This window comes from Ascaphus truei, chromosome 5 (assembly GCF_040206685.1).
Source record: "Ascaphus truei isolate aAscTru1 chromosome 5, aAscTru1.hap1, whole genome shotgun sequence".
Taxonomy (NCBI): Eukaryota; Metazoa; Chordata; class Amphibia; order Anura; family Ascaphidae; genus Ascaphus; species Ascaphus truei.
Genome location: NC_134487.1, coordinates 43048113 through 43071771, shown reverse-complemented (window position 1 = coordinate 43071771; position 23659 = coordinate 43048113). Strand labels below are relative to the sequence as shown.

The window sequence follows — 23659 nt, the reverse complement described above, 5'->3', positions numbered from 1 at the left end:
TTGTTTTTATTAAAATAGCTCGGTGGTTACCCTTCCAGAAGCAGAATCTTCAAAGGGTACTGGGGAATCCCTGCCGCATAAGAGAAAAGTCGCTAAAAAGACTAAATGGTGCGCTGCATACGAGAAGCCAGCTCTGATGGGAAAGAAGCTGTGTGAAGATTGTCTTAAGGCAGCAGCTGGGGATTCTAACGAGCAAATGAGCACCTTCCTTGTACTAATGAAGGAGGCAGTTAAGCAGAGTGTGGATGCTGCTTTTCAACAGGCAGTTAACCCTACGCAGAAAAGGTCAAGATCCCAAACCAGTTTGGATAAGGGAAAAGGCTTTTCATCTGACGAATCAGACATAGAATGCTTTCAGGTGTCAGAAGGTAAATTGGATTCATCAGATCAAGATATTCAGGAGGATGAATCTGAATTTGATGTAGAAATGGTGGACCCACTCATCAAAGCCATGAGACAGGCTTTAGCATTGGAAGATACTGAAGAATTGACCCACAGGAAAGATAAACTGTTTGGGTCAAGACAGAAAAAAAAGTAGAGTTTTTCCTATACATCAGGTGATCAAGGACCTTATTCAATCAGAACTGGCGCGGCCAGACGCCAAAGTATTTACACCTTAAAGATTTGGGAAAATGTATCCGTTTCCACAGGAAGATGTCAAATTTTGGGATGTCAGCCCAAAGGTGGATACTGCTATATCCAGAATAGTAAAAAAGACCACGATCCCAATAGAAGAATCTGCAAGCTTGAAGGACACTATGGATAGGAAAATGGATTACGTATTAAAAAAGGCATACGTCACAGCGGGAACAGCCTGTAAACCAGCCATAGCAACTACATCGGCAGCAAGGGCAATGCGTATCTGGATTGCCAACATAGAGGAGGCACTAGACAAAGGTGTAAAAAGAAGTTCTATCCTAAAGGCGCTGTCTGAAGTAAAATGGGCGACAGACTACATAGCGGAGGCTTCTTTGGGTGCGGTCAGATTAGCAGCCAAATCTATGGCCTTAGCTGTGTCAGCAAGAAGGGCTTTATGGCTCAGACAATGGATGGCGGACGCAGCGTCAAAGAATAGCTTATGCGGATTACCGTTTGAGGGAGAATTCCTGTTTGGCAACAAGCTGGATGCTATAATAACAAAAGCATCAGGAGGTAAGAGTAGTTTTTTGCCCCAGGAAAACAGGAACAGAAGATTCGGTTTCCAGCAGTCTAATAGAAATCAGTACAAGGAGGCAAAAAACATATAGACCTGGCAGATCGATTTCAAGGCAAGCAGCATGGAGAGGTAGTCAGAACCGGCTTTATCGAGGCGCCAGAGGAAGAGGATCATTTGCCAGGAACAAATTCGCATGAAGGTCAAAGGGCCCAGCAGTTGCCAGTGGGAGGAAGACTGACGCAGTTTTCTGCAAAATGGGCCCAAACAATACAGGACAAATGGGTATTGGAAACCATTCGTCGGGGGTACAGCATAGAGTTCAAAGAAATGCCAAAAAGAAATATATGCCTAACAACAAGTGTACAGGCCAAGGCAAATGAATTCAGTTTTAAAAAAGTTACTACAAGCAGAAGTAATAACGAAGGTACCTCAGGAAGACAGAGGAGGTGGAATTTATTCCAGAATATTCCTAGTACAAAAGTCTTCAGGAGATTACAGAGCAATCCTAGACCTAAGAAAGGTAAATTCATTCTTGAAAATAAGAAAATTCAAGATGGTATCTTTTGAACCTTATCATTCAAGAGGTACAACCAGGAGACTGGATTGTATCGATAGACTTAAGGGACGCTTATCTACACGTGCCCGTATCAAGGAGACACCAAAGATTCCTAAGGTTCGCAGTGAACCAACATCATTATCAGTACACAGCACCGCCATTCGGTCTGGCGACCTCTCCAAGGACATGTGCAAAAGTTCTAGCCCCATTAGTGGCAGAAATGAGAAAAAGAGGGGTAGAAATATACCCATACCTGGACGACATCTTGGTAAAGTCATAGTCGGGAGAAATTAGAACAAGACCAGGAGATGGTCATAACCTTCTTGGAACAACACGGATGGTTAATAAACAGAGACAAGAGTCACCTAGCACCAACTCAACTGCTAAAGTTTTTTGGGGTGGAATTCAACACGGCAAAAGGAGAGATGAGGATGCCAGACACAAGGAGGCAAGACATAGCACTGCAAGCGAGGAAGCTCAGGAAAGCAACCAGAACTTCAGCAGAAGAATGCATGAAGCTTCTAGGGAAATTCGCTTCAACACTAAGCGTCATAAAATGGGCAGCGCTCCATATGAGGTCGTTACAAAACAATTTTTTACAACAATGGAACGGGAACCACAAGGATACAAGACAAAGAATCTTGTTACACCCACACACAAAAGAAGAATTAAAGTGGTGGGAAGATACCCAAAATCTGGGGAAAGGACGGACACTACACCCAGTACAGTGGGAAATAATCACAACAGATGCCAGCAACGCAGGTTGGGGTGCCCAAATGGGAGAAACACTGGTGCAAGGAACCTGGACAAACCAGGAACAGCATCTTCCATCAAATCTGCTAGAACTAAAAGCAGTACAAAGGGCCCTGGAAGCTTTCCAAGACCAAATAAAAGATGGCAATATAAAGATAAAGTCAGACAACCGGTCGGTTGTAAAGTATATAGCCAAACAAGGGGGAACCAGGAGCAGAAAGCTGATCTCACAGCAGAAATTCTCTCTTGGGCAGAGGGCCACTTATCAGAGATCACAGGTCTGGAAAATGTCACAGCAGACTTTCTACGTCGTAACATTATACACCCAGGAGAATGGGCACTAGACCCACAGGTGTTTCAAGAGCTGGTAGAGCGATGGGGTCAGCCAGACATAGATCTCATGGCGACACACCAGAACCGCAAGGTAAAGAACTACTGTGCAAGGCTGTTTCATCCAAGCGCAAAAAACACAGATGCTCTCAGCTTCAAATGGGATTTCAAGTTGGCATACCTGTTTCTCCCAATTCCCCTAATTCCGAAAACAATCAGGAAAATCAGGGAAGACCAAACGGAAGTGATATTGATAGCACCATTCTGGCCAAGAAGGCCTTGGTTCACACACTTGGTAAATATGGCAGTGGATATACCATGGCACATACCAGATCGCAAAGGACTTAGCGACAGGGGCCAATATGCCATCCGAACGCCAAACAATGGGCCTTGACGGCATGGCGATTGAGCGGGAAACATTGAGGTTAAAAGGTTGTTCAGACAAAACAATTCAGACCCTATTACACGCAAGAAAAGGATCCACATCAAAAGTGTACCATAGAATCTGGCTTTGTTTCCGGGACAATTTCCTCTCACCAAGAATTGTGTCAATAGTGGAGTTCTTGCAAAAGGGATTTGAGAAAGGTCTCAGCTTCAGCTCTCTGAAAGTACAGGTGTCTGCACTATCAGCCTTATTGGAGAGAAATCTGGCAATGGAAAGCTTTAATCATCCGGTTCTTGCAAGCAGTTAAAAGACTAAGACCTCAAATTAAAAACCGGGTACTGACATGGGACCTGTCTCTAGTATTCGATGTATTAACGGCACCTCCTTTCGAACCTATACAAGAGATAGGTTTGAGATGGTTATCATGGAAGACGGCGTTCTTGATTGCAATCACCTCAGCAAGGAGAGTGGGAGAACTACACGCACTATCAGCTAAGGAACCATTCCTAGTCGTGCATCAAGACATGGCAGTTCTCAGACCAGTGCACCAATTCTTGCCAAAGGTCATATTACAGTTCCATATGGATCAGGAAATCGTGATTCGATCATTCTGTCCAGATCCAAAGAACAAGAGAGAGGAGAGATTACACAAACTAGATGTTGTGAGATGCCTAAAGTTATATATAGAAAGGATGCGAGATGTGAGAAAATCGGACAGATTATTCATCATACCAGAAGGACCGAAGAAAGGTCAAGCGGCATCCAAGACAACAATTTCCCAATGGATAGTGTCTTTTATTAAAAAAGCTTTTGAGAGCAAAGGACAAGATAAACCTTTGAACATTAAAGCTCATTCTACAAGGGCCATGTCTACGTCATGGACATTTAAAGCCCAGGCTACACCAGGACAGATATGCAAAGCAGCGGTCTGGTCCTCATTCAATACATTCTTGAAATACTACAAACTAGACATACAATCATCAGCTGACGCAAGCTTTGGGCGTAGAGTTCTACAATCTGTAGTGAAATAAAGTGTAAAGTGAATTAATAAAGGTCAAAACTGATAACGGCATTGACTAGTGGTTTATTTCTTATGTATCCCTCCCTAAATTTGTCACTGCTGGTGTATGTCCCAAAGGTGCCCACTACCAGGGTGATCAGGAAAGAAGAAAATTTAAAACAACTTACCGTCATTTTCTTTTCCTGGAACCATGGCAGTGAGCACATAGCTACCCTCCCTATGTATGTCTAATGCCTATCAGTTATATTTTTCAGCTATGGAAGAATCATAAAACTAAGGTGCAGGTAGAGGGAGGGGCCTTTTATGGCCTACCTGCAAAAGTCTATTTCCTGTCCTACCTAGAGTGAGAAGGGATTAACTCAAAGGTGCCCACTGCCATGGTTCCAGGAATTTTTTTTTACAGCAAGTTGTTTTAAATTTTCTTCTTTATCAGACTGTGAAAATAGTCTTCGAATTTCTGATCTGGTATTCATATACATTTTCTTCCCTTCTTTCAGTTATATATCATGTTCTGCTTCTACTTTTGTGTCGCATTTATTGACATCAGCAGACTACCACAATCTGATACTTGACATTATATACGTTCTTCTTTTCCCCTACTAAATACAATGGAGATTAACATTTAGAATAAGATTATATTGGTATGTGTAGACTTTCTGGATGTACATTCTGCCAGTATACTGCACATTGAACTCTACCTACTTACCTGTTCGATTGTATCCTAGTACAGACCGGGTTAATGTACACCCCTTCACCATGGCAACGGCTGGCTATATATACCTCCAACTTGCAAGGCGGCGGAACCACCCAAGAAAAAGTGCCCGTAGCATGAAATGTATGTCGGTGATTATGGGACGCCAGCAAAGTTTGTTTCTATTGTAGGGAAAGGACAAGTCCGCTCACACCGACCGGCGTGTTTCTCTCTCTAGGGGGGTGGGATAGTGACATGATTTTCCGGCCGGCACAAGCCATTATAGCATTAATCCAAGAGCTGCAGAATGATAAGATGATTATTGTGAGGTCCGGAGTGGCAGGTAATATGTAACCATTTGCATACACTCCACAATCCCACAATAGTGAACACCCCCCTTTTAATGTTGGCTGCGGTCTTAATTCACCTGACACCTGGTGACCTCCCTCATGGATGAGAAATAGCTTATTTAGTTTATCACATGGTTATACTATACTTATACCTTTTTAAAGGATTCTTCTACAGAGGAAAGAATTACATAATACTCAGGGAAAGGTTTTTACTTTCTGAGACCTAACTTGTTTTTATCATTCCCTTAAACCAGTATTTCCCAATTAAATTTAGTCGTGGAACCCTTTTATATTTTGTAAAACAGAATGGAACCCCTTAAATATTTTCTTGGTTCAAGATCATTTTTAAAAGACCCCCACCGCCCCAATACATTTTTAATAGACCCCCACTGCCCCAATGCATTTTTAAAAGATCCCCACCGCCCTAATACATTTTTAAAAGACCCCCACAGCCCCAATGCATTTTTAAAAGACCACCAAAGCCCCAATGCATTTTTAGAAGACCCCCACGGCCCCAATGCATTTTTAAAAGACCCCCACCATCCCAATACATTTTAAAATGACCACAACCACCCCAATACATTTTTATAAGACCCCCACTGCTCCCTCCCCCCAGTGTCTCTCTCCCTCCCCCCAGTGTCTCTCCCTCCAGCCAGTGTGTCACTTCCTCCCCCCAATGTCTATCATTCTCCCTCCCCAGTGTCTCTCACTCTCCCTTCCCTCCAGTGTCTCTCACCTTCCCCCAGTGTGTCTCCCCCTGCCCCCACTATGTCTTACACCCCCATGTCTCTTTCACCCCCCCTCTGCCCATGTCTCTCTTTCACCCCCCCTCTGCCCTTCTCTATTTCACCCACCCTCTGCCCATGTCTCTTTCAACCCCCCGCTCTGCCCTTGTCTCTCTTTCACCCCCCTCTGCCAATGTTTCTATTTCACCCTCCCCCTCTGCCCTTGTCCCTCTTTCACCCCCCCTCTGTTCATGTTTCTCTTTCACCCTCCCCCCTCTGCCCATGTCTCTCTTTCACCCTCCCCCTCTGCCCATGTCTCTCTTTCACCCTCCCCCTCTGTTCATGTCTCTCACCCTCCCCCTCTGTTCATGTCTCTCTTTCACCCTCCCCCTCTATTCATGTTTCTCTTTCACCCTCCCCCCTCTGCCCATATCTCTCTTTCACCCCCCTCTGCCCATTTCTCTCTTACACAATGACCCTCACACACACTCTCAAACGCTCACACACTCACCGTATCAAATGTAGACGAGGTGCTTGCTGTATTAGCTGTGTAGCACAGTGCCACCTAATGCCTGACTTAGAAATTGCAGCTACAGACAGACTGCTTTTTTGACGGGGAAATCCGGCACAGTGAGTGCAGGTGGCCCGTCTGTCGGCGGAACCCCTGGGACTACTACGCGGAACCCTATTTGGGAAACGCTGCCTTAAACAAATATAATGTTTCCCTATTCCCCAAGTAACTTTTTCATTTTTATATTTTAGCTACCATTAAACATATCTCATGATTTTATCCCTATTAGGGGCATACCTTCATATAGTAATATATGCTGATGTTAATGTTCATTTGAATTCTTGGTATTTTTTGATTGTTTGTGACGTCAGCGACTCCAATTTAGTTTGTTCCTATTGTAGGGAGAGGACATGTCCGTCTAAACCGGCCTGTTTCTCTAGGTGGGATAGTGAAGGGAATCTCCGGATGGCATAGCTGTCACAATATATATTGGAGTCGCCGAATGAGAGATCACTGCAAAGTCCTGAGTGGCAGATTATGTGTAACCATCTACATGAATTTTGCTACCCCACAAAACTGAACACCCCTCCTTATGTGGCTTGTTACTGTGCAGTATTTCACGAGTGTCCGTTTGTAGTGAACAGCCATCTTTCAAGCTGCTATTTTCACTGTCACTTTATATGAAGGATTTTCTTCTACTTATGCATGGTTAATTCCCAGTCCACAGTTAATTACTCTTGTGTTATAGCACCTGGATATGTTTTCTTCTCATATCCGTTTGCTCCTTCTAGTACTTCAGGTCATGTTGGGTCACTTACACTTTATGTCCACTTAAAGCACAGTTTACATTGTTATTAATTCACTTATACACATTTTTGTTCGATTTTGACTGTAGTCATCGTTTTATTTTGTTTTGACACACATTAGCCACACTGTCACTTTACTTTTTTGTTACGATTCACGATATTTTATTTTGGGTTAGCTATAGCTTTCTTTTCTGTCTGTGCCGTTATACTGTATGTAGCAATTTGCTTATCCCACTACTATCCTTATTTTTGATACCTGGTAACTTATGTCATGTTTATCGTTATGAGTGTGTAGGATTCATGTTTTAGTCTATCTCCATCCTTGATAGGGATACACTCCACACCTATCTTGGGACTACTGTATATAAGTAATTTTTAGTAAAGTTTTAGTTTCATTCACTTTTACACTTTCAGTTTAAAGTGTGCTATTCGTTAATGGTTCCTTTCCCTCCACGTCTACCCGATCATTTTCCCTTCTTGCACCTCTATTCTGTTTAAATAGGCTGATGCAAAAACACTACCCCTCCCCATTTTTGATATCTACATTCTATGATTTGTATGATTGTAAATGTTACAAAGATCCATCTGTAACTATTGTGAATCGTTGTTGGACCCATGATATTTTACATTTAGAAAACGTACACAGCATTTGGACTGTCGTCCTAGCCACACATCCTGATATTCTGCAGAATACCAAAAAATGCCTTTCAAGTTACATTATAATCTTTCCGGTTATTTCTACTGTTAGAGAAGACATAACACCAGATTCCTAAAATCAGGTATTTGCCTGATAACCTCACTCCTATAAAACGAACAAAAAAAAACCTGGTATGGTCAGTGGCTTGAACTGCTGTAAAAACCAACTCTCTGTATTTTTAAGACAACTTGGTGCTTAACTAAACTGTCTGTATCCCAGTTTATTAAAATACTGAATGTGTTCATGATATTTTTATTACAGTATTAAACAGGTTGATATTAGTGGATAAATTTTAGTTTTCACTGGAATGTGGAACATATATAATTTTTGTAACAAAATAATTAGTAATTACTCATTAGTTTACAGTGAATCAATGTTTTTGCTTTTATTTAGAAAATCATATAAATTGCAAGTAATCTATCCGCAATAAGTGATCAAATATACAGTTATATAACTAGTAATCACTAAAATACCCGTACATAAAAGTATTTATCTTGTTTCTCCACAGGAGTTCTTTGAAAGAAAGAAACTCAAATCGAAATTGAAACTGTTAAACTCTACATCACCCAAAAGCTCATCTTTTAGTTTAGATTTGCTTAACCTGTACGTTGTTAATCAAATAGCCAGCAAGAAAGAAATTACCAGTAAGTTAAAAGTATTTTCTCTGTTTACAATTTGTTTTTCTTTGTTTTTACATATAGGTGGGGTACTGAAATAATAAGATTCTTATTCTTGCTAACCAAATTTATGGACAATTAGTTTATCCCAGGACCATTTAAGATATGAAAAAATAACAATGGAAGACAAAAATAAGTAAAGTATAAACCCCACCAACAACAAAGGAGAGGGAAGTCTGCTCAGGACTCAACTCACTCAGAGATAGTGGTCGATAATGAGTTAACTCAAATCCCCAGAGGGGGGGGGGGGGGGGGAGGCACACACCAATAGGTAGGTAGATAATACTAATGAAACACACCAACACAAAGATACTGATTATTGGTGTGCACTCTGAGTTAGAAATGAACTAGTATGTACAAACGAACAGAATAGTGGTGTGCAATGTTGAATCTAAAAATTAATTTTTAATAGACACTTAAAACACTGTACACAAACTAAATCTAAAATCAACTAAATAAGATGCCTGTATCTAGTGAAAGAACTCTGATGCTAAAGTTTGGAGATAGGGTCTGTTTGCTCAGAACAGCGATGTTGCATGAGGCTAGCTGTTAAAACCCCACATTAAAGTTTATTGTTCACACTGTGAGGATAAGCATTTAAAAGAATCAAAAGTACTTGCTTATATTTTTCTTAAAGGTTTCTCAGTCACCAATAGTAAAAAAAGTTATATGGGTGCTCTAGCAACTGGATCAAAAAATAATGTTGTGTAACCAGAGAGATATCCAGTGTGGGTAATGATAGGTGTATGTGTGTATGTGTGTGTATGTGTATATGTGTGTGATATATATATATATATATATATATATATATATATATATATATATATATATATATATATATATATATATATAACACACACACACACACACACACACACACACACACACACACACACACACACACACACACACACACACACACACACACACACACACACACACACGTATACATACAGTCCTGATGTCTTGGAAATACGAATAAATTGACAAATGTCCCCTGAAGGATTGAAAAAAGTTAGGTGCCCTACACTTGATCAAAACCTCTTTGAAGATTCTATTTTTGGAAGACAGCCCCAATCAGGCTATATGCTACTAACAGTATTAGTAGATGCTGCCCACTCCAGGAATATCTCTGTGGCGTGCCAACCGCTGCAGGTGAATCCAGTAGAAAATAAACACACAGATACCCAACAAGCTCTGAGAAACCCCAACCATTACCACATAATATATATATATGTATATAAGTGTCAAAAGGAGTGCTAGTGTGTGTGGCTAAATGTATATGTAACGGGTTTCCCCCCCCCCAAATCGCAGATATAGTGTGGGGTGCAAGAGAACATACAATGTTACCATAGGTGTGTGTGCTTTACCTGTTGGCTCGCAGGAGGGCTGAGCTTCCGCCACGGGGAACCTGGGGCAATTATACTAGGGGTACTCACTTACAACGATGCAGCGCCTCCACCTGCGATGGCTCCCACCAGAGGGGGAGTGGTTCCTCACAGGACAATCACAATAATCAATACTCACACACAGATATAAAATAACTAATACTATTTACTTAAGAACATGAGATAACACATATCATGACAATACCAACATAAACGGTGTCCCTCTCTAGAGGAGACACTTACCACTGCGTCGCGCAGGACGCTTTCCCAACACCAGGTGATCCCACCCAGTGTCCCACACTCTTGTAGAGAGAAGCAATGGGTGACTGCGCAGTCACAATTACACTAAGGGCCCGTTGGTGCACTTGTGTATTAGATAGTACCTGCCGAGCACTCCCGTGCTCGGATCTCCAACTGGCTTCACAAAGGATCAGTCGTAGGATGACGTCAGCTGATCCCCAACCGGACTCCTTGCACGCGGAGCGCCGAGGGCGATCCCACCCTGGAAACAGTCCCTTAGGACCCCAACTTGGATCCGAACCTCTTAGCAGGAACCGCAGCGTCCGCTGTGTCCCTATCTAATCTACCCTACCGTGACAGGATCCCTAACATAGGACCTGTCCCTACAGCACTAAATGACACGCACTATACTATTGGATGTCCCTACAGCACAGCAACCTGTAATGGCTTTGGGGGAATCTCCTAGGGGCCTATAGGGGTAGCCTATCTTATGCAGGGGTCCTTGACCCCCTGCACCCGCACTACCTCCTCCCGAACTACCAAAGTCCCCTCAGCCTCACTATTACCTAACGGGTCCCAGCGCCTACAGCAGCAAGCTGTAGCTCACTGGATGCTGGCAGCCAACGTGCTGCGCAACAAGGTGCCTGCCTGTCAGACCTCACAGCACTGACAGCCGTGACTCTGACAAGGCAGCACTATACTAAGGGCAGCGTCCCTATCTTGGGCCTCCCTCAGCACTTACCCACTAACCTAGTGGGGAGTTGGGGCCTACCTGGGGTGTGGGTACCTATATGGGGCAGGAGCTGCACTCGCTCCCCGCACCCTTCCTTCCCTCACAGCTCCCTGACTCCAACTTGCAAACCTGAGTGACAGGGTCCCTTAACCTAGGGCAGTCCCTGGCAACACTCACTACATTGCGGTAACTAGCTACCTCGGGCCCTGGGGGTGCTGGCCTAGTACACGGAGTCCCTGACTCCCGTACCCTACCTCCTTCCCCGGGCTGCTCCTGTCTCTCACTGACTAGCGTGGGCTCAGCGCGAATTGTATCCACTTGCTTTTAGGAAGCTCCTAAGCCCTATTGGCTCCCTGGTATCATATGGGGCATACAGAGGCTACTGGGACTCGTAGTCCCTACTTAGAACCTCCCCTAATAGGCTATAGCTTCGTGGGCTTGCCTGCGCAAGCTTTCGGGGGCTGCCTCAACCTCTCCCTTCCTATTCTCACGCTCGCGCGACCTTTCCCTGGCTCTGGGGTCTTCCTTGCATGCGCGAGTATCCGGGCAATGGCGGCGCCCTTACCGCCCGGCTCCAAGATCGCCGGGAGCCCTGTGACGCGCGTGCGGCCTTGGCAACCGGCCACACGCATCCCCGGCAACCCCCGAGCCGGGACCTGACCGCCCTCTCGCCGGACGGAGCCGCCATTGGACGCGGCGGCCCCCGCGATCGGCAGCTAGGTGAGGGGGGCACTGACAGGCTGGGGAGACCTGGCTACATCTACAACAACAAAAACAAACAAAAATGCCTAAAGCTACTTCCAATGTGACAAAAATACACAGTACAATACCTATATATTCTCTTCAATCCAGTAGAAAATAGTTGAAAAAAGCAGTGCACAGCCAAGGGAAAAGGGTCCAAAAAATGTTCTTCCTTTATTATACCAAATGTTACAAATATGAGGTACTGTACACAGCTCTCCTACCCGTTTCGTGCGGTAAGTACTTTCTTGCCATACGAAACACGTAGGAGAGCTGTGTACCTCCTATTTTTAACCATGTTATAATAAAGGAAGACCTTTTTTTTGGAGCCTTTTCCCTTGGATGTGCACTGCTTTTTTCAACTCTTTTCTCAGTCACCAAGTTTAAATTCTGTAAAAGTATCAGTCATTAGTTCAATGTGGCCCTCAGCAGGCCTACACTTTTAACTATTTCTGTACTAGATAAGGGTTAATCTTTTAGGACAAGTACATAAATATAGAAATGTTAAGTTGAGTTATTTGTCTGTTAAAGTATGTTTTAAAGAACACGGTGTGCAACTGTCATTTTCAACACAAATTGGAAATTGTAGTGTATACTTTACCCATTACAGCCAGGCATCCTTTTTTTGGATAACCAAGTACTGTGCACTCTACATTTCCTTTTATATTGGTTAATTCCTTGGTCATTCCTAAAGTCTGCTGTGCTGAGAGATTTTACAACCACTTATGCTTGAGATATGAAAAATACAAAGTGGACAAGTAGGATATGCTTTCACCAGTAGAGGCACAAAAGTAGAGGCACCAAAAAGAGGCAAAAGCACATGACATTTAAATAAAAACAAGCTTTTCACAATAAAGCCATTGATTGACTGTGATAAACCATGCCCACAATATGGGCATGGATTGCCACACTGACAATGAATGGGCAACCTCAAAAAAAAAATAACAAAAAGTACAATACATTAAAATGAAATAAAAACAAACATTTGCAAAAAAAAATGCATTGATTGTCACTGTCATTATCAGTACCCAGAAAGGAGCATAGATAAACACATTGACAGTCAATGGGCAACCTAAAAAAATACACAATGAAATAAAACCATATTGTGGGCATGGTTTACCACAGTAACAATCAACAGCTTTATTGTGAAATGTTTGTTTTTATTTAAATGTTTTATTTTGTGCCTCTTTTTTTCTTTAGCTTTCCCATTCATTGCTATTGTGGCAATCCATGCCCATATTGGTGGCATGGTTTACCTCTGTGACAATGAATGGGTAGAGGGGGTGGGGGTAGTTGCCGGGGAGGGTGGTTAGGCATCCCGGGGGGGGGGTGGGGGAGGAGGGAGGGTTTTAACCCCTTAATTACTATAGCGGTTACTAATCGCAAAGGTGATTTAAGGGGTTAGTTGCCAGTAATTTTTTTATTTATTGTAATATTGCTGCCCCCGGAGGATGACGAGGACGGCTTCATTTTCATAAGTAGAACTTTAATTTACTTTATGCTGGCTGGCTAATGTTGTATTTTTAATGGGCAAATGCGCTATTATCCATACCTGGTTAATAGGAATTTTGCCCATTGCATTGGGGGTTTATGTACAGTTTATGTATTGCACTGTTATGTTTTTGTTTTTTTTTTTGAAAGGGGAAAAGCGCTATTAGCCATCTTTGGCTAATAGCATTTTTACCCATTTGTGTGTGGTGGTATTGTTACAGGGGGTGGGTAAACTTGGTAGTTGCTCCAGGGTGGGTGTTTAGGCCTTGCGGGAGGGTAGCGTGTGGGGTTAACCCCTTCATTACCTTAGCGGTTGTAACTGCTACGGTAATGAAGGATTTATCTCCTACTGCAACCCTCCCCCGCAAGGCCTAAAGACCCACCCTGGGGCAACTACAAGCTTCAGCCAGCCCCTGTACCAACAACAAAGCAGTGCCTGCTATTTAACCCCTTTATTACCTTAGCGGTTAGCCACTAAGGTATTGAACCTGGCTGCAATTTTATTTTTACTGCATAGGATTGAATACAGGGGTCTCTGGAGCTGAAATAAATATGCGGGTCAGCTCCGGAGACACGCTGGGACTCCCAGAGACCCACCAGTATTAATCCTATACAGTGAAAATAAAAGAAAGTCTTTGTTATGCATATCGCTATTCTGATAGCACCACCCTTTAGCTGGCGACAAAAGAATGCAAGTTTTTATAGTACAATATGCATATCAGAGTTTCGTTTCTGGCAAAAAATGCGATTTGTGCCATTTTTTCACCCGCACTACTTCTTAGAGTCAGAGTGTTATAGCTCGGCAAAAAGCCGTTTTAGCACGATATTGCACTGTTATCAGAGCTTTGTGAATAGCTATATGTGCAAGATTGCAATAAAAGGGCATTTATATGCAATAAGGCACTTATCAAAGCTTAATGAATAAGCCCCTATATATGACTGACACGCCCTAATAAATCTCTCTGCCCCCCCCCTTCCATGCAATGTTGTTCAACGCGCCCCCCACTGTGCACCGCTGGATTAGAGTACACCCAACTCTGGCTGGTAACAGCGACTTTTTCCGGTACTCTGTGTCCCAAGACCCTCTTCGTTCTCCGGCAAAATATCTTGTCTCCAGATGAAATCACCCGGACTCTGTTCCTCACGGTCTACTCACTCTCGCATTTGCTGCAGCTGTAAGTCCCGTCACCTTCTGGTAGTAGACTTTACCGATGATACCTGGAGATACAATAAAAATTGTACACTTTTTAGTTGATGAGGAAAGAGCAACAGGGTCACGTTATGATAGTTACCCTTAACAACCGAGTGGACTTACCTCCAAATATAGGTCCTGGTCCAAGTCTAGAGATTGCCCCCAACATATTAACCTTTAATGGATGCTTTGGGCTTGGTTTCATGGATAAACAAAAAAAAATCAGCCATAGTGGAAAATCGTCCTAGGGCGACAGGTGTTTCATCAGAAAATATGACATCCTCAATCTTGTCTCCACTCAATCTATGCACGTGCTTAGTCAACTCTTTTAATTTTGTTAACAAGCCTTATGGGATACGCTCTGCAATAATAATAGAAAAGTAGTTAGAATGGGAAGATGGAATAATGTTCATGCAAATCACTTGGCATGTGCAGAAAAACTGTACAGTAGAGCAATTTGCCTCACACCTTCAGCCCAAATAGTGTCTTTAGACTGATGTTCAACTCACACTGGAATATTATGCTTGTGAAGGAGAATATTCCTAAACGCTGCAGCTGACCGTTCATTTTCCATGCTGAGCTCATCCACCAGCCGAATCGCCCCACTGAAAAGATTAAATTAGACAGATGAAGGCGTATAGAGGCAGAATGTACATTATATACTGTATTGAAAGCATGAGAAGAGTAACAGTGCTCTGTTTACAGTAGTGTACTTACTTTGTTCTGAACCTGTGGACTGTCCTACAAACCTTTGTCTTCCCTTGAGCATGATCCCTAACGCAGCGTAATATCCTTTCCGCTTCTACCGTTGGATTTTCATGGTTGTGAATCCCTTCTTGTACATGTGCATTATTTCTGTACTAGAAAGGAGAGGAACGGGATGCGCACATCTTGAAGAGAAGGGCTGGAGGCAAGTGTCAATGAATGAAGCTTTATTACGGTATCATAGCCAAAAAGTTAAAAACACAGTGAATCCTCTGACGCGTTTCTCGCCACTAGGGCGCTTTATCTATACTAATTGTTTTGGTCAAAGTTGCCATATTGAATGTTTAATGCAGCTTTGTATTGCAGGTTGTATGCTATTGTAAGTGTGCTATAGCAGTAAAGCTACAGGTAGAATTCTTCTTTTGACACTTTGTCACAGACACCAAATCACCAACATTAACACCTTGTATTGTATGTAAGAATGTTGTACCAGCCAATGGGAAGTGTCCAACCTTTGACACCTTAACAGGATAGACATCAACTGTACTATATAAAGTCTCACAGAAATGTGATTGTCATACAATCAGAAAAGGTGGATCTAGATCAGAACTCTTCTCCATCTGTACCAGTTACAGCACTAAGGACCCAAGGAAGGTGCAGGATACTTGTCGATAATAAAACACTCATGCAAAAAATACAGGGGGAAAAGAAAACCCGGTGGAAGCATCCATAATTCCAAAGGGCAAGACCCTAGGACCAATCTGGAAGAAGAAGCAAGCAGCATTGAACATCCCCGCAAAGTTGGTGAAAATATGATTTGAAGGCATGCGTTTTAAAATATAAGTGTGAGATCCTTTCTTTGTTTTTACAGTTTCGAATGAAGACAGATCTTCCTTTCTTGTTAGTAGTTCCACATCTATTCATTCTGAGGCTACATAAGCTTTGTACAGGTATGTGAATGGAGAACCTTCAACAGTATTTGTTAATGATTCTGAATATACATTTCTAAAGTTGGCCCTTTTTCCTATAACCAGCGATATGTGGCAGTTACTACTTTTTCTCACCATCAGCCAAATTATACATAGCAATTAATATTACCTGCTAGCAATGTTGTGGATTAACATACACTTTGTGATCTCAGTATTGATTACTGACACCGTGGGACATTGCCTTTAAAGTTTCATTGTACGGTCATTGGGAACTTATTGTATACAGAGACTGAGCTTAAAGTATACATTATCTGGATTGTCCTCAGGGAAGCATCGCTAGGGGTTTTTATTAATCCCACCATCTGTATAATTAATATTAATAGACAGCAAGAAAACCAGTTATCTTTTAGACACTCCTATTGGAATAATGTTTTCTTATATTTTTATCTCACAGATATCCTCGTGAGATGTCTACTTATACTATCAATCTGTTCTGAAAAAACTCCTTTGTTCCATACTGATCTATCTGCTCTCCAATCTACGGTGTAGGATTAACAGTGTTCCTAATCTCTAAAACCAATGTTTAATATCAAACAAATATTCCTACTTTCTAATGATGCTATTGTCATACTGATTTAACGGTCTTAATGCTACCTCTGCTATACAATTTCAGCAACACTCAAAAATCCTAATTGTAATTATAACGTTTTATACAACATAGACAAAATGGATTCTTGAATCACATTAAACATTTCTACAGTTGTTTCTGCACAAGGTACCTCTACTACTATCGCACCTAGTTTACCCCACCTCAGACCCATCGCATCCCTCTCACCTGCTCGCAACCCAACATGCACCAATTAGGACCGAACTCCAGTCTAAGTTTAACTAGTGCCTGGTTCAGGGATAGCATGGCATTGTCAGGTGTTGTTTTGTTTTTTTTGGACAATTATGAGGCCGGTATACCTTAACTTGTAGCCAGAACCCGTCACTGATCGTGCACAGGTTCTCTGAGCAGGACAATAGACTGGACTTAATGGATAAAAAAAAAAATCAATATTGTGTTGAGAGGATGGACTATCTTGCGAGGTGCTTGGATGGTTTCTATTCGCATGTGGATGGACTGCTGCAAGGGAGATCCACCCTCCTTGTGAATGGACTGCTGCAAGGGAGACCCCCCCCACCCATCCCCAGAATGTCTCTCTAAGAAATATCAGATGCTGGAAGACCATACATGGAATCCTGCTCATTCAGCGATGATGAACATATGTCTTTTGGTAATATACTGTATAGGATTTTCTGTTTTACTCCTTTTATTTTAAGAAAACTGTTCTGCCTCATATTGCAACTGTATGTTTATTTTGTATCTCCTTTCTATAATCTAAGCAGTGTGTGTGTGTATATATATATATATATATATATATATATATATATATATATATATATATATATATATATATATATATATATATATATATATATATATATATATATTATAACATTTAATAAATAATGCTTTGGGCTCTGAATGAACTAATGCGCGCTCTGGAGAGAATAACTTACGAATTCGGGCACATGTTACTACAACTGATTTTGTGTTAAAGTGCATAGTTTTTCCTATAATAAACGGACCTGGGGCCCTGCCAGATATTTTAGTCTAAGATCTGCTATCATATCTGCATAACCTCAGGTGGTGGCAGTGGATAGATATGATGTGCAATTGAGTAGGGGTTAATACTAACTCGTTGGTTTCTTGCAGAGGAGAAAGGGGGGTTGCTAGAGTTGCCTTGTGTATTAACCCTGGTTGCATATCTAAGTCACGTGCTCGTGTGTGCTGTTCGTGGCGGTGGTATATTGGGACGGCTTGAGGAGAGATACAACTCATTTGAGGGACCATTGAAGGGGTGAAGAGTGGGGCAACTTGCGGGTTGTGTATTGATCCTTGATCGTGTGAGAGGGGATACTGTCCATTTGACGGACCCTTGCGGGGGTGAAGAGTGGATGCGCTTGCGAGCGTCGGTATTAACCCTTGTCCCGTATGCAGGTAGCGTGCTAGCAGGGGGTCGTATGTGACAGTGAATATGAAATAAAACTTTATTATTTTTATAATTTGATCTTCCTGGTTCTCTAAGGGTCAACAGGCCGATTTACAGCAATAATCTGTGAAACTACTAATGTCTCTCTACCATTATCCAGCATTGAGTGCTTGAGACAGGGGATATCTTTCTGATCTTTCTTGGATCAACTCTGTAACGTTACCTACAGTAACCATGATGAAAATAGGCAATCGGACCAGAGTCTTAGGGGGAATTTTAGGAAGCCTGGTTGTTCATTTTGTCACAATTATCCTTTTATTATTTCTATTCACCTTGTCTATTAAACTAGCTTTAAGGTAATCCATTTTAACAGTGTCCACAGCACACAGTCATAAACAGTAACACAATATACTGTATAATTGACTAATTACTCCATTATCCACATAGAAGCCAAACAATACTCCAATATTTCATTGTTTGACGGTTACCTTATTATTTTGGACTGTTAACTAAGTAAATTGATGTAGATTTTTAGAAAGGAATAAAGTTAAATCTAAACTAAAAAAACAAGCAAGTACAACCCCACAATATCATACATGGTAAAACACAAGATAATAAATAGTATAAGATTTAAAGTTCCATATTATTCTGCCATATATTCCCCACACATCAATCTCAAAAGAATATATGTTATAGTGCTTGTCATTGAGGTTTTATAGTTTAAAATTGAGTGAATTATAATAGTGTTTAAGAAAAGAGGATTTCTTTTTTAGTTGTTCTTCAGCGATTGGTATCTAGTCCACTAGTTTTTGTTCTATGAATAAGTCTGAAGAGGGCAAAAATGTATCCAAGCATCTTGTATGAAATGAAGAAACATGGAAATATTGCAAGCCGTTCTTTTTCTAAATTGGATTGCTTAAAAAACACTTTTCAGGCATAAGCTTTATACTGTATATGAAAAGGAGATTGATAATGTGTGGTGAATCTAATAGTCAACTTAGGTTACAATGTTAAAAAAAATATTGATGACATCATTGGGTCAATATGATTACATGTGAATTCACAGTAAGAGAATAATACAGGAAGGGCACGTTTTAATGTTATGAAGGATTGGCCTTTAGCATTATAGCTGATTTTTACATAGATAATGAAAGCATTGGGTAAAGAAGCAGGGAAGGAGAAAGGTTCGAAATTGTCACAGGCCAGTATAAGGATATACATGATATGAGACACTTGTTCGTGCCCCCATATAAGCAGGCTTAATCATTTTAGGAGTTGGCTATCCCAGAAAAGTTATTATTGCCCCTACAATAAGATCAGACTTCTAGGACATATGATGGGCGTATTAACAGACACAATTGATCTGATCCACTGTTTTGCAGACTTTCAAGATGCTTTTAGTTTCAGTGTCCCTCATACAAGCAACGTACATTAAACCTTTGCGTCCAATTAATTTTCATTAAGTGTGCCAGCAGGTCTAATTTAATTTTCGGGAAAAAAACCCACATACAGCTCAACCCCGTTATAGCGCAATCCGCTTATAACGCGGTTTGAGCGTGGACCCCGAATATTAAATTCAGTGGCTGCTGGGAGAAGTGCAAGGGGAATGCTGGGGATGTGTGCGGCTGCCAGCACCTCACTCCACCTCTTCCCCCCTCCTCCCGATCCGACATTGGACCACAAGCGGTAAAATATTTTGTCGGATATATTCCGACATAGGACCGCAAAGGGTTAATGTCAAAACGTAGAGATGAGTGGGCGTCATTAGGAACAAATTATTAGCACTAGGTGTCAATTAAGAAGACATTTCTCTAGCTTTGTGTCAAAGTTTATTTTTTAGGAGGATGTACAACAATACCTGCATTTGTGGGTTGAACTAGCCTATATTTCAAATTGCAGCACATTTGTTGTTCAAAGTTGTAACTTCTGGTGGTCTACATATCAAGGCTAAAGTGCAATTCTAAAGCAAACAATTGCACCAAATGTATCAAAGAAAAAAAATCCATTATAAAGGAATCTTTTTATTTGGTTCAGTGTTTTTGCCCTATAATTGTACCACCTTTGCCTTGCTACATACCTGTAGACCCCCACGTCTCTGTGAAGTGCTTACCAAAGGGTGAAGTTAATACATGGTAGTAAGTGACAAACCATCTTATAAGTGGTACTGTACATATGAGGCAATTGGTCCTCTGTATTAAAGCAGCAATATGCCTTATTCAAGCTTTTAGTTTATTTACATAATTTAAACTGGGTGGGGTTCTCCGGTGCTGACCCACACTATTTTTAGCTTTGTGGACCCCTTGGTTCTTTAGATATTTACCCTTCTAGTTGTAGTTGTTTTTGTTTCTGTTCTGAAAATCAAAATGGCCACCATATTGGCTACTGATTGCGCTGTGGCTCCCTATTGGACGAAACAGCCCTTTTTTAATATCAAGGAATAATACAGGCAACTGCAACAGTAAATATCTTGAGAATCTGGGAGATAAATAACGCAGATCATCTCCTCAGGACCTCCTGGTTTAAATGATGTAAATACACTAAATATAAAAATTGGATGATATGCAAATGATGCAGATGCTGCAAATGAAGCATGGTAAGTAGACTCCACAGTTTGAAATCTACATGCTAAAGACCACATTAAACTAAATTCTCTATTTAGTCTAGTGTGATTAGGAAACCATATGTAAGGCTTCATATGTAGCTCCTACCCTAACAACGTGACTTGTCTATCCATTTATGAGTTGTCTAACCCAGCAGAACAGTGAACTAATGGCATTAATTTGGCATGCTGATTTCATATCTTATTTCAGACACAAAGGCAGTACATGTAGATATGAGCAGGGGCACAACATTTCCTGTTGGAAGACATAATGTAGAACTACCAATGTCACCAACCACTATACCATCCAAAATATGTCTAGAAGACTGTGAGATCAAGTAAGTTAAATTAACTATAATTCAGCAAACACACTTTGTGCTACCTTTTTAAAGAATGTGTTTCTTCATGAATTGACAATGCTTTGCTTTTGGAAATCTGGCCATTTTTTTTTCTAAAAAGTGCATTTATATCATCCAACCTTATGAAACAGTGGTTTGTATTCTGTGGTAACCTACTGTTTCCTTGGAGGACCCTATGAATTCCGCACAAAAAAGTCAGCAATGGCAGGTATTTTCCCTTTTAGTTAACTTTTTTGTTATATATGTTTTGTTTATTGGTTATTTATTTATTACAAAAACTATTATTGTGATAATGTTCAACTAATGTTATTCAGGAATAAAAGTTATTAACTTGTCCACGTTGGTGCACGCCATTATTATTTTAGGGAGTGCATGTACATAGCATGATTTATGAAAGATGTAAGCATTTGTAGTTTGTTCTGTACAAATTGCTCTACTTGATGCATATTTGGATTGTTTGTGTAAGGGTTCTGGTCCGGGGTTTTGCTGAAAATTGCCCATATGTGGACGTTGCACCATCTTGGTTCCTGGCAGGCTCCTACTTAAGTCTGCACTTCCTATCAGGAAGTTGCAGAGCAAAGGCACCTGTTTGTCTGCAGTTCCAGCCGTGTTACCTTGTATGTCCTGTCCTCTTGCCTGTGGATTCCCTGTTGCCAACCCCTGCATATGACCCCGCCCTTGCTCCCTGTTTTGATGTCAATCTGTGACCCCAACTACAATAACTGTAAACAGAACTCTCCCCTGGCTCTGGTCGGTGAATATGTACCACTACCTTAGCCCTGTAGGTCCGGTTCCTGATCTGAAATGAACACCGTTATAGTTTGTTAGTTTGAGTCTTCAGAGGTGGGGGATTAAAACCAGCATGAAGAATATTTCTTCTGGTATGTGGAACCAGGCAAACTACAATGAACAAAGATGACTATATTAGGGTATCTGACCGGCCTTTTATGTCACCTGTGAAGGGCATTTTGCTTTCTGAGGTTTGTGAACATGTATTTGGTATACAAGGTTTTTTTTTTTTTTTGTTACTAAAAAATCCCAGGACCATGCAAGTTATTGTTAAACCGATTGACTTAAGTGGCCTTGGACAATTACCCATGAACAGGGAATATATTTTTGATGTTTTGCTATAATTTGGCTAGTCTATTGGATATTATGTAGAAACTTTAAAACCCAGGCTGTTGCTACAGAATAGTCCACAATGGAGAAGTTAGAGAACACGTGGCACTCTCTTGTCATTTGTCAGCCAAGGAAAGGGTCCTGGAAACCTTTTTTCATAACTAGTTTGAGAGTCTAACCCACATTGAATACTTTTGTGGATTGCTGTATATGGTGCAGTCCAGCTAAAGATGCGCAGTATACATAAATATAGGTTCATGTCACTGGAACTGTACAACACAGTAGTCTTACCCTACCTTGCAAGTGATATGTTAGGCTAAGGCCCTGCTGCACGTGCCCGCACGGCCTCCCTGCTTGCTGGCAGCGCGTGCAATTCACTGAACTGCAGTGAAATTTTTCTGGCGCAGGGGGGCATGGCCAAAACGGGTGACCATCACACAGACACAAACACAGCGCAGCACTGCAGACAGCCACACACACACACAAATACACATGGGGGAAATCGGAACAGGGGGCTGGGGGAATCGGAACCGAGGGGGGGGGGGATCGGAGCAGGGGGGGAAATCGGAATGGCTGCTTGGATCCAATCCGTGATTGGTTCCCTTGTGTGCTACGTGACGCGGCACTCGCCGAAACCACAAGCTCCTTGTAGCTCTGGCTGGCTGACGCGTCACAGCACGCAGTCAGCCACGCCGGAAGGAGCAAGTGGGGACCTCCAGACCGGTGGTAAGGGTCTGGTGCGCGTGCGCCGCTGCACGCAGCTGGACCCAAGCCTAAGGTGTGTCATTAGCCACATGGCCCCATATTTCAGGCCTGGTGTGACCACTAAAGACTGCAGTACCTGAGAGTCATGGTTCAATCGGTTCCTCAGCGGCAGTACTCACTGTGACACCACCTGCTGCGCTGTGCATTAGGCTACACTTAAAGTGCCGGCGATGCGACGGTCAGGCTACGGTTGCTGGAAAAATGAAATAGAGATGACTTCCAACGATCGCGACCAAACAGTCGCTCCGTCGCGCTGTCGCGCCGCGCTTACTATAAGCGCACGCGACGGTGGCAATGCATTTGTTTTGCTGCGATGTCGCGTCGCTGTCGCCGGCACTATTAGTGCAGCCTAACTCAGAGTAAGCTTGTGAGAATGAAGTTGTCTCTAGCATCCTCAAAGTGCTGTTTCCAAGTATCCAGAGTCAGAAGCCTTTCATTGAGCCCTCTCATTGGAAGGAAGTTGTCACGGGGGAACGACTGCAAGGCTGGAGTCAAGTTGCTGGATTAAGCAGGCAGGAAGCGATGGTCAGGAACAAACCTTGTTCAAGGGCAAAAGAGGAACAACGAAGTAGAGGTCTGGAAATGAGCAACAACACAGAGGCAGCAATCTTGTTTACATGGTGAACCACAATAAACAGGCAGTGAGCAACAGGAAAGGGAGGATTATAAATGCCGTACTGCATCTAGGGGAGCAGGTGTTGGTC

At 42.0% G+C, this 23659-nt stretch overlaps 1 protein-coding gene across 5 annotated transcripts in view; it reads left to right on the top strand.

The window, feature by feature from the left end:
• Nucleotides 1-23659, top strand: part of REDIC1 (regulator of DNA class I crossover intermediates 1) — a 110397-nt gene that overhangs the window by 35392 nt on the left and 51346 nt on the right. For all 5 annotated transcript variants that reach the window (XM_075599762.1, XM_075599764.1, XM_075599763.1 and 2 more), the window contains 2 exons: nt 8490-8625; nt 20924-21050. In XM_075599762.1, the coding sequence (XP_075455877.1) occupies nt 20947-21050 (104 nt within the window). In that variant the 5' untranslated portion in view covers nt 8490-8625; nt 20924-20946. The remainder of the gene's footprint in view (nt 1-8489; nt 8626-20923; nt 21051-23659) is intronic.